The following is a 17,765-nucleotide window of genomic DNA, read 5'->3' as shown; positions in this document are numbered from 1 at the left end:
AAAAAGCTTTACTAATGGCAAAATGAAGGATATGTCCTCCACTTGCATCCACATAATAACATCACAGGAGAAAGATGGGCCGATACGACATGACTTGTCCTGGGGACAAAACCTTCTATGTAAGCTCATATTCTGTGTGCTTATAAATAAACCTGAAAATGAAGATCAGTGCTGTAACTCTTAGGCTCACCTCTTCCATCCCACTGAACATTTTATAGATAGGAAGATTAAATAGCGATGCGCTTACCTTCCAGAAGCTCACACTGTCTCCACAAGATAAGCACTACTGGTTTGCACAACTTGCACAAAGTTTTCCTAATTTAATACGATTAAATCAAGGTGAAGTGATCCTGTCCAATTATTTAAGCATCATCAGCAATTAAAACAAATACATGTTCTGCTCATTTTGCTACGTCATCAGAAGAGGTAAGCGGGAAAAGGGAAGAAACAGAGCCATGGATAGTGAGGAACGACAGCTCTCAGTAATGCCATCTCATGCTTTTGGTTAAAAGCAAAGGCAGTAAGTTACAAACAGTATTTCAACACTAAGAAAGTAGAATGATTAAAAAAACACCACAAAAAGCAAACAGAAACAAATGGATACCAACAGTTATACTGCGTATTTGTATACAGTTTAAACATCTCCACAAAACATAAGACAGCCAGTTCTGTCACCAGAACTCCTTTGGGAGCATTAAACATAATCTCTTTTGAATTCTTCCTGAGAAGAATCTCAGCCAGCTCCAAGGGCAGCCCATGTACAATCACGCTTTTGTTTAGGCAAGAGTGCACGGGTAGAACAAGCGTAAACTCCTTCTGCTCTTATTCAGTTCATTTCTATACAATTGTACAGCTATGAAGCAAAAAAGTGCTTCTGTTTGTTGCAGTTTTCTACTGAATTAAAAACACTTTGCTACTTGGCTACAGTTAGAGACCCTGATCCTACAAACATTATGACAAGCTTCAAGTAATTCCACTAACACCACATAGACGGCGGTACACGGGGCTCTGTGCCACAGAGCTGTTAACATTCACAACAGTACCTTCTGCCAGTGTGACTGCTATGGAAACACGGCATCATGCCAATGATTTCACAAGAGTTCTTTAGGTCTGACTGTTTAGAAGAAAGTAACACCCCCTCCATTGGGCCAGCAGCAGGCCCTACCTCCTAGAGCAGGAGGCACCGGAAGGATTACTTAGTTTAGTGAGCAGCTTTTGTCTGTAAAATACTGAAAAACTTAAACAAAACCAAGAGAGAATGAAGCAGCACAAGGGAACTCTCAGTATTACAACCAAGCTACTGGTTTACTTGAACGTAACCCATCACAGTAGAGCTGGAGAGTATTATGCTTTATGAGGCAGATAACCATTTGGTCTTCAAGTGGGTCTCCTGACTAAGAGCTATAGGAAAGTATATTACTTCATATAACATGTTTTATTTCAATGTGATTATTCATGAGACAGAGTTGCTTTTAGCTGTATCTTCAACTTCCATGAGGGGACTTTTTAAGAACAATTTGTTACCTTCCTAGGTAGACTACAGGATCACTAAAACTTCAGCTTGTGTCTTCATTATGGTGCTATGATGTTTCTTGTCCTTTTTCTGGCACCAAGATGGCTGGTTATAAGGGTTAGATTACCTGGTGAACCCTCTAGGAACAAGAAAGGAGAGGATATTGGGAGAAATAACAAGGACTGCAAAGTGATGTTCTCTCTCTTTTTTGGTAGTTAAAAGTAGCTCCAGAAGTCTGGAAAAGTCCCAAATGATAGAACTGATCACATAACTCATTTACAAGAAGGAACAGCTGAAGTGATGTACGTGGCACATTAACTACGCCAAGCTGAGAACTTTAAGCTACAGAAGTTTACTCAGTAAAATCCCATCATCAGTTGACAACGCACACAGGAAGCAAATATAAAACCAAACAAGAATCAGATCAAATGTTGATTCTGTCCAGGAAGGTATGAGTGTAATGTGATTTACATGAGAAAAAGGAAGAAATTAGAACTGCAGAACTTACGGAGAAAATGGAAAGGAGAAATGTTTTGTATTTATCAGCATTTAAAACATCTAAGAAAATGGCATATAATGGCAATATTGTAAATTAATTTTGGAGAAGTAGAGCAGAATACTGGGAAAGGCTGTTCCTGACACAGGAAGTGATACTGGAAGTGACACTGACGCGCTAAGCTGAAACGTTCTGTGTAATTATTGGAAGTGTTCATCAGAAACACTGCAAGATGAGAGAAACGACAGATGGTGCAATAGGTATACGGTGCCAGTAATGTGCGAAAATTAAAAGGATTTTATTGACTGATGTTTTTCCTGAAACTCACTGAAATGTACAAATTGGACATTCAGTAACTGATTTGTACATTCTCTATGTTACACTGATTCTTGTAGCCACTTTGAAGAGAGAACATTATTTTCACTTACAGGATGTTCACATCATCGCAGACACTAAAAGTGTTGATATTTTCTAGTCTAAAAGTGAAACCAAAATAGAACTGGACATAATGGTACACTGCTCTATGCCAATCCTATTGACTCAACATGCGCCAGTTTCACACATTAACTCTTATGTACCTACTGTGTGGTTAGTGAAACACCTGACCAAGCATATGTCTGAAGGCATGACTGCTTATTAAATAAAACCCCTTTTCCTAGATTTTTGAGTTATATCTAGAAATACATGTATTTCACTGAAACTGATTCTCTGCAGAATGTTCAGACAATCATGTCGTGTCAGTATCTCTTTGAAAACAGTGGGTCATATTTAAAAATGCTCCAAACAGTTTCACAAAATTAATTCCAGATGTTGATATCTAGAAAAGCGCGTAGTTAAGTTTCAACAAGCTTCAACGTCCTTGTGAAACAGAATGCCCTATTCTCTGTCCATAAGCTATCACCTGACAGATAATATTATCCTCAGTTAATAATCGTCTATTCATAAATTTAGAGCTACTTAATGATTTCGGCCCTGCTAGAAAGTTAGGTGAGCTGCCCAAGGGTTTAAAAGCTCCCGATTTCAGAACTTCCCCATTCGTTTTTGCAATCTGCAGTGTCATTATAAATGCTACACAAAGGCCACAGCAACTATAACACTCCATTCTATTGCTGTTGTGAACACCAGGCATTTTCTATCTAGGAGATATTAAATACCAAATGCCATACGTAACCTGAGGAGTTTCTTTACAATTAATCAACCTTTTAGCTACAGTCCTGCATTTCTTTTTTTTTGTGGTACAATCCCAGGAGCAAAAAGTCATTAGATTCTGAAGAAAAGAGGTCTCCTTTATAAGCTCAATACAGTACTTTTATATTTTTGACTATGATATACAACGTATACCATAAATTAATTAAGACAAATACTTGTCACTTTATCTATGTAGGCACAAGTAAATCAATGACTTTACTGAAGTGGAGAAATCTTCAATGGTATCATGATTCTGGACTCCATTTCCTGAATAAGGGGCACTGGAAAAAAAAAAGAGATGGGGTTTAATGTCACTAACAGAGACCCATCAACAGTTCTGCATGCTCAGTTTCAAGAGATACTACTGTCTTCAAATTACTCCCCAGCTCATGCATGCCAAATCATCAATAACCACCAACAGTCCCATAACTGAGGTAATAATTCAATATACAGATACATTTTACTGTTGGCTTCCTAGATTGCTGGACACAACTTAAGAATTTACACAAATCTGCTCCTCTCCTGTGGAGGCATTTGAAATGAAAAGTTACTATTAACAACAGAATTTTTTTAGCAATTATGCAAGGCCTTCAAAGTTCGTACAATCAATTGCAAAACTCCCTTTACAGCTCAGTGAAATGTCCCTCCATAGAGCAGCAAAACTGAATGCACTCACATAACACAGAGATGTAAAACTTTACATTGAACAATGTAATGAAGAATAAAAATGACGGCCTGCAGAAAGGACTGCCTCCAGCATTCCAATTAGTTAATATGTTACCTGTGTAATAGACTAGCTCATCCCAGCCAGGTTTATGCCACGCAGCATTCCTTATATCTTCTCTGGTCTGGAGATCTTTGTAAGCTGGCAAGAGACAACAGCGAGCACAGAGCGTATAAGTAACTCCTTTTGCTTCTATGTATGTACTCCCTTAAAAGTATTCTAGTGTTTTGTTAGGAAACTGCAAATTAAGATGCTCTCCACAAAAAGGAACACTCTCAAACCAATGCAAATAGAAGGAACTGGGGAAGAGAGCGAAATGTACTCTGCAAATGTAAGTACTGCATGGTTGGAGTGTTTTGGGTGGTGGTTGGTAAACAGACATCAGCAAAGCATTCACCTGACTGTGAGCATTTCTGTAACAAAAAAGGCCCCTAAACTAACTGTGTACTGATTGTAGTTTTTAAATGCAATAAAGGTTATCAGGGGCAGCATGAGGAAGCCTAAGTGTGGTGGGGATAAATGTCTTAAGATTGATAAGGGAGATAATGTAACAGTTCTACACAGGTGGTGGGGATCACATTTCTAAAGCTGGAATACAATATTCTGAATTGTCAAGATTTGAAGTTAATACTGCATATTTTCTAAAATAAACATTAGACACTGAGTTTCTTCAAGATAAAATAATCCCAGAGTAGAAGGAACCTAAGCATCAGCAGAAACTAACAGGTGGAGTAAGCCACAACACTGTACTGCTTGCTTTCTCTCAAGTGTGGTTTTTGAAACTAAGCTGTGAAAGTCTGACTTCAGCGTGGATGGGGATGGAAAAAAGAAATGGTAGGATCTGAGTTTTCATGCTTATATTATTGAAAGCAAACAAGTAGATAAGAAAAACCCTTAAGAAACTTGAGAGAAACAAGACAAAGCATAAAATGTTCAGTCCCGCTTGTTTCTTTCACAAATAAAGTTGTCTACGCAAAAAATATAGAAAATCAATAGAGCTGATGTAAAAGAAAAATCCCATTAAGACATTCCTCTGACTTTTTAACAACCTTGTCCCCTGGGCAAAGTCAACAGTCTGTTAGGGGCTGACTGAGTGAGAAAAAAAACAGTAAAAGTGAACAAGTTTACCCCAAAGGTGATGAACCATATACAGCTGTCCAATTTGTGAGAAAAATCCTCCAACTGCTTCGTTGTTATCTTGTCGGAACCGAATTGCACGGGCCCTACAGAAGAGAGAGAAGGAGTCTTTAAAAACAGCAGACCTGGTAGCAAATGAATGATAATTGAAAAGAAAGCAGATGCGAACAGAACCCCAAACATTAAGCAGCATTTTCTGTACACATTATAAATTAAAAATAGGGGGAAAAAAAACAATCCCATTGATTTCTAACACTAAGTAGTTAAAAGATACCTACATCTTGTTAGAATGTATAAAAAATTGGAGGCCTGTGGTTTCATCACTGCGCATTAATCACTGTCTACAAGATTAGATCCATTATGATGACAACTGCTTGAACAGTATACAGCTCTCTAACTAAAACCTCGGGCTTCTGTCATATCGCCTCTGTCACACTCATTTACCACAGATCTGGCTTAACTAAAAAAATCCAAGTCCTCACTTTTGTCAAAATAACTGAAAATACTCCAAGTTAGTTAACTGTCAACCACAAGAACTGCATGAACTTACTGAGTGTGAACTGAAAGAGACTTACAATAGTGTTGTACAAGTCAAAATTCAAAGCATACGCTCAAGAGGGCATTGTCTCAAATGTTTTTAACCTATATATTAGAATACAAATGTGCTGCTCAATAGGTTTTCAAGAAGCAACTTGACTTTTAAAGATTAAGAGTCAAGACTTAGAGCACCTGGAGGAAAAATAACTACTGGTGCTGAAGTTGTGGAAGAACACACTCTTAAGGAGTTAACAGCATCCTTCAAAGACCAATGTTTTCTAATCAAAGTAAGTTATTTCTGCTGTATGATATCAAACTAAAAGGGTTACGTAAAAGAAACCCAAACCACTCGGCCCACAGTGTTGTTTGCACACAGAATTCCTTTTCCTTTCCTCAAAGGATAAACTGAGAATGACAGAACTATTCTACAAGTTGCCTGAGAACAGAAGCAGACCATTAACTGGTGGCTGAAATGCTTCAGTACCATTCTGTCACTTCCACTTCATAACTTTTAAACACACATCTCTCAAAGACAAAAACAAAAGTGCTAAGGCAGTACTTACCAGTAATTTCCCCACTCAATCATAGTTCCAGGCTACAAGAACAAAACAGACGGTTAAGATTGTAGCTTAAGGAAAACTGCAGTATTTTGATTATATTCACATTTACATATGGAAAGCACTAATAATAAAACCACTTCCTTCAAGTGATAAGCATATTATAATCATTTATAATTACTCAGTTTACTTACTATATTAGTTCTTAGTCATTTTCCAGAAGTTTCCCCTCAAGTTAAACATAGGATTTCCAGCCCTACACAAGAGACATCAGTATCTCGTTGGAGTCTGCCTTCATTTTGGACCCCACACTTTGAGAGCAACAGTGACTCAGCCATCAGCTTTGATAAGAACCAGGTTTTTAAGACGAGGTCTGTTTTCCATCCACATTACATAAACACTCTTTGAATGTTTTATGACATCATATAGCTTAAAAAATAAAAAACCTCAAACTTACTCTAAGTTGATAGGATCTCAGTTCGTAAATATTCGGCCCCTCTCTGGGAACAGGTTCATTCCAGAAGCTGAATTCCAACAGTAATTGGTTCTTGCGAGACAGAAGCATGTTACCTCTTTCTTTGCGAAACTCTGTGAACTCCTTAAAAACAACATGGTCATTGTCAGAATGTATTTTATGTTTCAACAACAACAAAAAAACTCAGACTATATCCCCTCCAGTGGTTTAGATTATTCAATACTATACTGAGGTTTTGGACACTGAAATCCTTTAAACTGCAAAGGCAGCCAAATTCCCCTGGCACCTTTGAAATCTTCAGCTGGCACTTTTATAGAGCATCTGAGAATCTCTAACGTTCAGACTCAATATTTCTGAACCTGAATCTCTTCCAATCTGTTTCTAAGCTTGCACAGAAAGTGGTAAGTAAAAGCAGGTGTCCAAATGTGCACTGTTTTGCTCTATTCCATGTTCTTTTCTTTAACCATCTGTAGCAAAATCCAAGAGTTTTACCTTATTTTGACGGAGTTTACTCATGACCTCATTGAGAGCTGGGTAGCCTCCCTCATACCTCCACAGATGAACTGAAACAGAGAAAGGAAGTATTTTCATGGATGTTGTGTGCAAACCACAAAACTTATGGAATATCACAGTACAAAATGCTTTTCATACAGCAGAATTATACAATAATACAAGTCATGGAACAGCTTCAAACAAGACTGTCATTAAAGAAAGCACTACACTTTGAACACTTTAACAGAATCATCTGCTTTTGGAATGTATTCTTTCAAAAACTTTACAGTTTAGAATCAGAGGAAGATTTCTAAGAGGAGGTTTTGTTGCCATGCTAGTAAAGCGTGATGGCTTTACATGACTGTAATTTAAAATGAGATTCAATTAAAGAGGCTGACTTAATTCATAAAGATGTTTTAAAACTATTTCATCTAAGAGCAAGGGAATAGTGGACTTTTTAGCTTAGTGAGTTACTCAAGCAAAAAGAGCATAAGAAACTTTCAGCAGGATACACAAAAAAAATGATGCACATGTTATTGTTGTAATAAAGGTTAAATTAAAAATGCATACTAGAATTTATCTAAATGTGCTACAATTGTTAGACTTTTGCTAGGATTTTCCCCATAAAAACATAAAGATTTCAGAACAGGTGTTTGCATTTGACAGTCTTTTCAAAGTATTCTCTCTTTAATAAGGCATACTAAATGGCTCTAGTAAATCCTAATGAAATTTACTTACAAGCACTTAATAAAGCAAGGCAACAATATTTCAACTCAGAGAGTTAGAAAAGCAATTTGCTCTTCTATACTGAAGTCCTGAGCCTTTTCCAGGAGAGTGAACTCGAGACTAATGTATAAAGCACTTCACTACAACAGCAGATTCATCCAGTATGCCTGCTTCTATTGCCTAATCTCCAGGGCAAATTTGATATATCCAGACAGTATTAACACAGCCTGAGCACAAGTACTGAACAAGAAAAAAAACCCATAATCTGCTTTATTATTCTGCCAAAACTGTTGCAATAACATTTTCAAGCCAAGCTGTGGATGCAATTACAGATATAGTCTGTGTTAATACATTACAAAAACAATGAATGAGATTTGGCTAAGCATTTTTCATTTCAATTATTGCCCACTTTCCCTTCAACTTTCAAGAATTCTTTCTCAGATATTGTTTGCTTTATCTACAGTTATTTCCTCACATTTGTGCAGTGTCAATATTCCAATATGCTGTGAATACAGGGAAAATTACTGTGTGTATTGAAACAATGATACGCAGAACAGCTTGGGTTGGAAGATCATCTAGTTCCAACCACCCTGCTCTGCACAGGGCTTCTTGGATAACAAAGCAGTGACACTGACACTAGCACAGCTCTAACCACAGAGCTTCTACCACAAAACAAGCATTGGCACACCACTCTGTATGTGTGGTTTCCCATTCTTTCCTTTTCCCAGAGCCCAGGAAATTGTTCAGGTTTTCTTTCTGCACAAGCCTCTTTGCAGTTACCTCTGTAGCAGCTCTTCAGTGCTTTCTAGTTCAATGTATTTTCAATCTGCATTGTTAGGTGGTACCCTTATAAGAACATGAACAGAAAACCCCCAGTAAAGATTTAGATTATTGCGAGTTTACAATGCAATCCTTTTTTCAGATGGCATGTATGATTTGCATTTCATTGTCATTTCATTGTCAACTCTGTGTTTGTAAGCCTTTGACTCTGGCTTAAGTATTCAGGAACACAATCCGTGCCTGCAAAATATTACAGGAGCAAATTTGACCAGCGTTTCTCCAATTGTTAATCTACCACCTGGAAAACAGGAAAGTATTAACGAGAGGACAAACTTTAGGAATTAAAAGCTTCACTGTCAAACTCAACAAGACAAAAAGCAAGCACTGCAAATGTTAATATGACTACTGATAACCGATGCACACACATCCTCACTGTATACATTGCTAAAGGTTTACTATCAACAGAGATGATTTAAAGAGAAGAAACCTGCCAAGCACGCGTTTCACTTGTATGGTTTTACATTCTGTTGTACTTCTATCTCCTACCAGCCTGATCTTGCTCTCCGTACCACGTGTTCCAAGTCCCCACCAGTGCACATGGGTAGTGTTTTTCTTCATGAATCTTTGGCAGCACCTCTTGACTTGAAAACAAGGAATACAGACACTATGTTGCATTTCCTTCAGGGAGGCTACAGTTGATATGTATAACAAATCACCACACGTTTATCATTATGGTATGAAAATTCACAAGCTCTACGTTTCAGAAGAGAAAGCTGAAATACAAGAATCTGCTATGCAAGGGGAAAGATAACTACAGCTCTACACAAAAATAAGGTGAGTGTTACTATTTCTTACACTGTATGACAAATGCACACCATGGTAGAACACTCTGGATGCAATGAATTATGTGATATCACCTACATCATCCAACACATTAGGAAAATAAACATCAGGATGTCTCACAGAAAGCACAGCCTAGCTACACGGGTGATTTTGCTTTAGGAAAATGTTTTCTTTATCAACACAATACAAACAGTAGAAAAGGACAGACTTTCTTCTTTACCAATATATTATTATTAACAGTTACTGAGCTGAATGAATAAAAACAAAGTATTTTGATTGATCAAATGAAGACTGTGCTCAGTACTACGCTGCCTTACTGCTTTCTCTTCGGCTTCAGAAAGCAGATCTAGTTTGAGGCAACTTATCATTGAAGCACACGGTGAAACTGCCTTGAAGGTATGTCTAACACTGAATTTCTGTTTTGACTATTTCCAGTATCAGTAATGCTTTTTCAAACTAAGAAAGGTGACTTGCATTAACACCAGGAAATTAAGTTTTCCTGAGAGCTAACTTGGTTAAGTCAGCTTTCACTGCACTGTATATTGATGAATGCCTATAGGGCTGGTAGAACTTTGCCTTTTAATATTCTCCCCTGAATAATTACTACTCTTACTCTGCAGCAAACAAGGCACTATTTCTGCAAGATATCAAATAATAGAAAGAAGCTGGTCTTGTCCTGACAGCCAGAACATGCAACTTTTTCTCTTGGTTCTACCACTGACTTTCTTGATGACCCACAGAAAACTTCATTACCAACTTATATTTCAATATTTCTCATTACGGTGGAATTTATACAATAGGAGACTTTCCAGTGATGTTTTCAGTCACTATCAGTTTGGTTTTTCAAAGCATAATGAGATCCTGAGTGGCAGCATTAAGCGGGAGCATTAAACTATTACCACAATAATCAAAGATATTTTTCCAAATTATATTAAAAAAAAAAAAAAGACATGGTAGGTTGTCATTCATAGACTTGAAAACCATCTTTTTCCTTTTAAAAATAACTCACTACCTCTTCAGAAGGGGATCCTTAACCACAGTGATTCACGAAGTGTTCTCCTAATTGCCTTCGTTATGTTCTTTCTATACGAACACACGATGACTAATCCTTATCAGGAATTTACTTGTTCATGCTTATTTAGGGGGAGGGAAGTTCAGAAGTACCTCCATTTCTTAATTACTCCCTTCTCAAGTTTTCTCCTTCCCTGGGATACCTCAACTATCCTTAGTTTGGAAAGAATAAATCTAACCCCATACACTTCACCTGGCTGCTATCAGCAGTTTCCTTCTTTGTTATCATTTCTTTCCTTGAAAATAAAAAGTGCTTCCATGTTACATCTAGGTAGCTCATGAGATACACAGAGAAGTCGTTCTCTGCCTCATGCAATGGACATGTTTATATAAAGCTTTTAAACAAGAATATGGCTGAATGCTACTCATGCCTCTGTGTACGTATTTTCTAAACAAAAAGGTTAAAAATACCTTCTGTTATTCTAGCAGATTTATCCAACTGTATAAGAAGGAAAGCAGGTTTGGGTTACCTAGACCCATTTCAAAGCTTAATATGGCTAAGTTAGGCAATGCTGGACAAAGAACTAATAGAGTTGAGGACATAAATAAGGAGGTGTGAACTTCCTCACTCTAGCCCAACTGGTGTCCCAGTCAATACACCAGTTAAAATAACTGGTCACAGTAGGCTGAGAGCGTTTTATTTCACTGACAACGTGATCAAGGACAGTGGGAAACCTGCTGCTTCCAAACATGGGAGTTTTACTACATTTCCAAATTATACACTCAGTTCCTTAAAAATGCAACTGTTCTGTCTCCAATGGAGTCACTGTGTATGCAGGACAGGGCTAATACTTCTGTAATGTGGTTCTTCAGTTCTAAATGTTGCTCTCCGTGCATTTTAGAGAGCTGTGACAGGATAACTGATAAGAGCACTGCTCTCTCTGGAGGTTATCACCCCAACACGCAGATCCTATCCAAAGACTTGTGTAGCTCTTTAGGAGTAGATCTCAGTAATATAACTTCATAGAAGGAAAATAGAAGAAAAAAAATCAAACCCTGCATTTTCAAAACCTGCAAGCCATACTTTAACACTAGCAGGCAGCTTTACTTACCAGTGATCTCTCCCTTTCCTTTCTGTATGAAGACAATAACCCCCTCCAACAAGATCCTACATGGCAGCAGGAGTTGGGATGCATAGTAGCATAGAAGGATCTAATTGCAGTTGTAAAGCTAAGGGTGGGAAGGAAGCTATTCCAACAAACTCTGCCCATGTTTGCACAGAAGGCATCACCCTAAACTGCAGATTAGGAAATGACACTTCTAAAAGTAAGGGGTGATCTGAGTCAACTATCTTTTGCCATCTTTCTCCAAGAATAACATCTATTTGCCATCATACCCCAAAAGCAAAAGCAGAATCTGTCTACCTCCCCACTAATATTTTTTTGCATTTGCTCATTTTTAGAACATTTGTGGTCAAATCAACGCGTCTAAAATGTGAAAACATAACACGCACACTTACCAAAGCTTGTTGTAGGCCTCTAGGCATTCTGGTTTTACATTGTGAACTGAAACAACAACATTAGATGAGAAATGCAGGAATGGAACAAAGAAACAGTAACGTTAAACATAAGAATATCACTCACTCTGTAGTTTATACAGACTGCTGGTCTCTCTTTTGGCTAGAAGGTTGGAGTGAGCATCTTTCCTTGGATCGACTTTGCGAACAAATAGCGATTTTAACCAACTGTCTTCACGAGGTCTGCTAGCTGAAGATACCATCCCCCTACATATTAACAAGTACATTACACTGTCACTGAGCACGTCTTGAAAATGCCCATAATGCAGGGAAGACGGGCACAATCAAGTATAATACAAGCAAAATTAAAACAGTTACATCCAGCTTTGTTCTTCTGAGCCACTTGGCAGCAACATAAAGGCAGCTCTTTTCACACTGGGATTTACCTCCTTACAAACCATTTTATGTGATACAGAGCTGAACACTTAACCACGCACTCTCTACTCTTATTCTTCATAAGCAATGCAAGAAATGGGTAGGTGGCTGCTTTTGTTTTCTTTTTATATTCTTTTTAATTAAGTGTATTTGCCCAAGGTCTGTCTTGATGGATACAGATGGGAGTAAAAAAGAGCAAGAAGTGGCATAAGGAAAGATTTGTACAGTGTAAGTGCCATATGTTCCTATGTTTGCTTAAATACAGCTCTGGAAAGGAAAAGTTAAATGACACATCTATTGTATTTAACTGCATCTTTATGCCCCCGAGCTTGAATGCTTTTTCTTCTTACTCAAAGGAAGCACTTCCTTCAGTTCACCCCTTTATGATACAGAGTTTCTGCTGAAATACTAAACTATTTCTCTGAAGAAAGCAGCAGCCCAGGTGGAAATTTAAACCATTTTCTATCTCAGAAGTCAACTTTATACCCTGCACCACTGACTATGAGATCCAGATGACACGTTTCGATCTTCAGATACAAAGCTTTCTTCCAGTATGAAAACTTTCTGACAACTCCTCAAAGGAAAAATAGAAGAAAAATAGAAGAAAATATCAACTTCTTTTGGTTGAAAAAAAATCTCAAAGAACACAATTGCCTGTATTGCACAGAAGGAATTCACACCAGCAGCACTCCTCAACAATCAACATTTGAAAACCTAATGAACTGGGATACCCTGTGGAAGCAGGACAGATGAATTGAGAACAATTTCAGAGCAGAGAAATAGTAAGAACCAAAACAACCACAGCCCACAGCCATGACAAACTTCGATGCTAAGAAGTAATTGGTAAGTATTTTGTCTTGTTTATTGAACACAGTGGTTTATTTAGCCCTAAACAAACATACAAGCACATTCCTGTTCAGTCATTCCTGAATACAAGCATTCAAAGGGGTGTTCTGTGATACAGCTTTGCCAGAAGAGGGTGGTACAGGAGGTTTGTCTGATCTCAGCTGAGGAGGAGAGAGGAGACAACACACCTACTAGACACAAAACTGGGCTCCAGGAGGTAGGACTCCATTTAAGCCCTGCAGTGCCTGCTCTATCATCCTGTACACTGCTGGTATATTCTTCCCTAATTACTAATTGCAATTAACAAACAAATATTCAGAACACTCTTCTATGAGGAATAAAACAAGTACTACAGATGTTTGTGCAATCTTTTACTCAGGAACTATGAAGTTCCTTATCAACAAGGACTAATAAATCACAACTAGCCATCTCAATGTTTACTTTACTTACAATAAAGAGCGGTAACTGCTGAAGTTGATTAAAACAGCATCTCAGATGAGACACACTGAGTGTCTACAGCCTTAATTTTCACCACCATATCCCTTCGTATCCCTTGAGATACACTACTGGTGTCCCATCTGGACACCCACAAACCAAGAGTTTTCACGCAACCTTTTAAGGCACTGCTTAATTTTGCTAGCAAATGCTTATCCTACAAATGTTATCTAAAGGCTCAGATTTCTTGCTACAAAGATTGGGCTGTGACCACAAGAGGAGAACAATGAATAAGTTGGGTCATATTAAATTAACAATGCTGCTGAGGACATTTCCATCTGCCTTAACTTCTGCATTAGCATAAACTGGGTAGAGTGGGAGGTATCAGGTCAAATATTTAGATTCGGTAGTAACCAATGTCTGCCTGGAAGAGAAAGAAAAACAACTTGTCTGTAACGAGCAGGTTTTTCATTTGCTAAACAGACGTCAAAGCTGATTTGGAACTCAAAAAGTACAACCCAAAGTCACCGTGTGCACCTGCTTCAACAAAGCTGCTGGTAGCGTTGACCCCACGGGCATTGCTGCCCATTCTAACCCCGAGGCAGCACCTTCCTCTGTGTGGAGGAGGGTGCGTGTGTGTGTGTGTGTGTGTGCTCCACCGCGCGGGGGCCGCAGCTATTGGCAGCAGCCGGCCGGTGATGCACCGCCGCCCCGAGGGCCCGATGCGGCGCCGGCCGCGATCCTGACGCGTACGGGACGGCTGCCCGCGATCCCCACCCCTGGGCGGACTCGGGGGAGGGGGCCGGCCTCGCTGCCCGTGACCTTGAGGGACGCCCCAGCGGCCGCACTCCCCGCCCTACAGAAGGCGGCGGGCCCGGCTCCGGCCCTTCAGCCGCGGCGAGAGGGGCGCCATTTCCAGACGGGACAGGGGAGGCCGCGCGTGTGTGCGTGTGGGGGAGTGCGATCCGAGCGGGAAGCGGCTGCTCCCTCCCCCGCCTCCCTCGGCCGCCCTCTCCCGCCCGCCTCGCCCCCCACAAGGCTCACCTGAGGGTCAGGCCGCCGCCGGACGGGAGACGCGGCACTGCGCCCGCTCCCGCCGGGCTCCACCGCAGCAGCACTCGCGCCGCCATCTTGGCTCCGGCCGCCTCCCTCCTGGGCCGGCGCTGGGGGCGGGGGGGGGGTTGTGGGGGGGGCGAGCGCTGTAGCGCCGCCGCCGGCCGAGGGGGGCGCAAATGGCGGCGGGGGTCCTCCGGGGAGCAGCCGCAGTGCGCATGCGCGGAAGACCCGAGGCCGGACCCCGCCTCCTGCCGTGGGTTTGGGGGTCTCCCGAAACAGCGGGTCGGGACGAACGGTTCCGGTTCCGTTGCCGTGCCGGGGATGGAGCTGCACGCTGCAAATGCACCTGAGTAAGAGTCGGAGCCCAGATTTCCACTTAGATGCGGGTCTTAATCAGCCAGCTGTAATGACTGACTTACATCAACCACTTCAACAACAGAGACCTACAGCCCTGGATTAAAGATGCCTTCCCAAAGTCAGAGGCCACATTCTTATCAACTTCCATCTTCCCATCAAGAGATCCATCTCTCTCAGACCTAAATGCTCTTTGGACAGGCTATAAGCAGCTATGCTAAGCTACCCAAACAACTCATTCTCACTTTATTGCCATAATAAAGGCAAGTGGTTGAATTCCATCAGATCTTAGAAGTTAACACGGTGGTGGCAGGAGGAACTCGCAGAGAAAATGAGCACACATGCAGGTAAGCTCGTTTTAAAGTTTCTACACTCCCTTTCAAAAGGTTTAATAGCATTTTAAAGCCTACAGATCACAAAAGATGGCCTGAAATACAGAACAATTAAAATAATAACGACTCTCCTACCACATACGGTTGTAATTTCATCTCTGAGTATAACAAGAGTCACTTCAAGTGAGCAGCTGGCTTTGGAAAGTGTCAAGACTTTGGGGCAGAACTACATGCAACAAAACGAAGCGTTAACATTTAACTCACATTTTCATTTGAGGCACCAAGTTTTTCCCATCCGGAACATCCTGTTCTTAGAAGCAACTACACTTGCTACTTATATTTTGACTACAGATTTCACCAAAACATTTTTAACATACAATTTCAAGGCCCCAAAACATCCCTGATGGAGATGAGCTGGAAAACCCCTTTTGATTCTTTTCTCTACTGTTTGTCTGTTGAACAAACTTTCAGTTCCTGGAGTTTTTCACTTAGATAGGTAGTATCTGCCTCTGTCAGGTTTTCTGAATCAGATAGATTTTCAAGAAACCTGGTTCCTGCACAGGGCTTCCCTGTGATCGGATCGATGACGTTTCCGACCTTGAAAACTATTTCAGCCAGTTCATGTTTCACGTGTTTGCTCCTCCGCTCAGGCAGAGCTTTAAGAAGAACAATGTCTCCAACAACACACTGCTGCAACGGGTCGTGGGCAAAATAGGTTTTCCTCTTGTTAAAGAACTGTGGGAGGGGAAAAGAAAAAGGAAACCTTGGCATTAGGATTCCAAACAAAGCACATTTTTACATCACCTATTTGTTCCAGTTTTCTCCACATAAATGGTGGAAATACTAATTGCTCCCTATCTGAAAAGCATTTCACAGAATCACACAGAATGACCCGGGTTGGAAGGGACCTCAAGGATCATGTAGTTCCAACCCCCCTGCCTAGCAGGGCCACCAAACATAAGCCTTTACTAGATCAGGTTGCCCAGAGCCCTGTCCAACCTGGTCTTGAACACCTCCAAGGACGGGGCATCCACAACCTCCCTGGGCAGCCTGTTCCATTTACAAGTAAAAATGCTCTTCTGGCACATCAACACATTCATTCATATCCCAAGCATGCTTACAATTATGTCTGCAGAAGAACACCTACAGAAACTGTTAGAAAACTAATTAAACACAGTGTAAGCCAGCAAATGTTACCTTTCCAACTCAGCAATGCATTAACAAAGCACTTCAAAGAAACGTTTAGCAGACAGCCTGTATAGGAAGCATCCTGACAAAACACATTGCTTGTCATCCTCACAGCCAAATCATCACACAAGTCCCTTAGGGAGCTGGCAGTGTGATGTTATCAGCAATTCTAGGGGTCAGATTAATAAAACATTCTTCTGCACAGCACAAAAGATATCTGGCAAGATAAGGTAACCAGCTTTTACCTTTAGTAAGTAAGGATCTAGTACAAGCCTCGTCACTCTCACTTTGGCAGTCTTCTGCATTTTGGTTCCTATGACTTTCCCTACTATCCATTTTGCATGGACAGCTCCACGTGGTACAGACATGGTTTAGTTATGGTCATCCAGTGCCTGGCAACAGAGAAGCAGACATGTTATCTTAACAAAGAAATAACCAGCTTATGATCAATGGGGAAATTACGATTTCAGCTGTATATTAACAGCTTAATTAGGTTGTGTAGGAAAAACAGGGTAGATACAAGCAGTTCAAAACACTTTATCTGGTACTCCATCAGTCTTGTGTTACATCATAAGAAGAGATAAACGTGCCCACATTGACAGGGAGTTACTTCAGGATGGCAGTAATGCTGGAAGTAACTTTTAGGATGAGACCTTACCCCATAGGGTCAAAAAATCCCTTTGAATGACTCCATTTCATACATCAGAGAGAAACATGTACCCACTGCAATCACTCTGACTTCACTTGGTGCTCCAACAGCATATTTTGCTGGAATAGCTCAAGTGTATTCTGCTCAGATACTTGAATCTAGATTATAATGGCTGAATGCTCATTCCCCTCATAAACTCCTCTCAGCCCTCCACAGGCCCGACTGCCAGGCCCAGCCTCTGGCTCCCTCCTCACCAGTTAGGTCAGAACGCCCCATACCTCCCATCCAGCGCCACTCGAGCCCCCCATACCGCCTCCCCAGGCCCGACCCGCTCACAGCACAGCCCACAATCTCCCACTCCAGCCCACAACACGCCATTCCAGCCCCCATCCCACTCGCTACCGGGGCCGCCGCTGAGCCGCCTAACCGGCCTTAAGGGAGCGAAGCCGGAAGGGGCGGGGCCACAGCCGGAAGA

General features: G+C 40.7%; 2 protein-coding genes across 3 annotated transcripts; both read right to left on the bottom strand.

Annotated features, from left to right (window-relative positions):
* Positions 1-2,272: 2,272 nt before the first annotated feature.
* Positions 2,273-14,912, bottom strand: NIPSNAP2 (nipsnap homolog 2). The gene is made up of 10 exons (XM_072353513.1): positions 14,756-14,912; positions 12,123-12,262; positions 11,999-12,044; positions 9,172-9,266; positions 7,120-7,190; positions 6,610-6,750; positions 6,159-6,190; positions 5,050-5,144; positions 3,979-4,062; positions 2,273-3,478 (listed from the first exon to the last, which is right to left on the bottom strand). The coding sequence occupies exons 1-10, from the start codon at positions 14,839-14,841 to the stop codon at positions 3,414-3,416; spliced, it is 855 nt and encodes a 284-aa protein (XP_072209614.1). The 5' UTR covers positions 14,842-14,912; the 3' UTR covers positions 2,273-3,413.
* A 562-nt stretch (positions 14,913-15,474) lies between these two features.
* On the bottom strand, positions 15,475-17,756 carry MRPS17 (mitochondrial ribosomal protein S17). Of its 2 annotated transcripts, none has more exons than XM_072353517.1 (3): positions 17,693-17,756; positions 16,887-17,033; positions 15,475-16,188 (listed from the first exon to the last, which is right to left on the bottom strand). In XM_072353517.1, exons 2-3 carry the CDS (start codon positions 17,007-17,009, stop codon positions 15,895-15,897), a joined length of 417 nt encoding a protein of 138 aa, XP_072209618.1. In that variant the 5' UTR covers positions 17,010-17,033; positions 17,693-17,756; the 3' UTR covers positions 15,475-15,894. The 2 variants fall into 2 exon arrangements, with proteins under 2 accessions (XP_072209618.1, XP_072209619.1); XM_072353518.1 differs by having other exon boundaries at positions 17,690-17,750.
* Between the last annotated feature and the right edge of the window lie 9 nt (positions 17,757-17,765).

The sequence above is a fragment of the Excalfactoria chinensis genome, chromosome 19 (genome assembly GCF_039878825.1).
Source record: "Excalfactoria chinensis isolate bCotChi1 chromosome 19, bCotChi1.hap2, whole genome shotgun sequence".
Lineage (NCBI taxonomy): Eukaryota > Metazoa > Chordata > Aves > Galliformes > Phasianidae > Excalfactoria > Excalfactoria chinensis.
The sequence above is the reverse complement of the archived record's forward strand: the minus strand, read 5'-3'. Positions and strand labels throughout refer to the sequence as shown.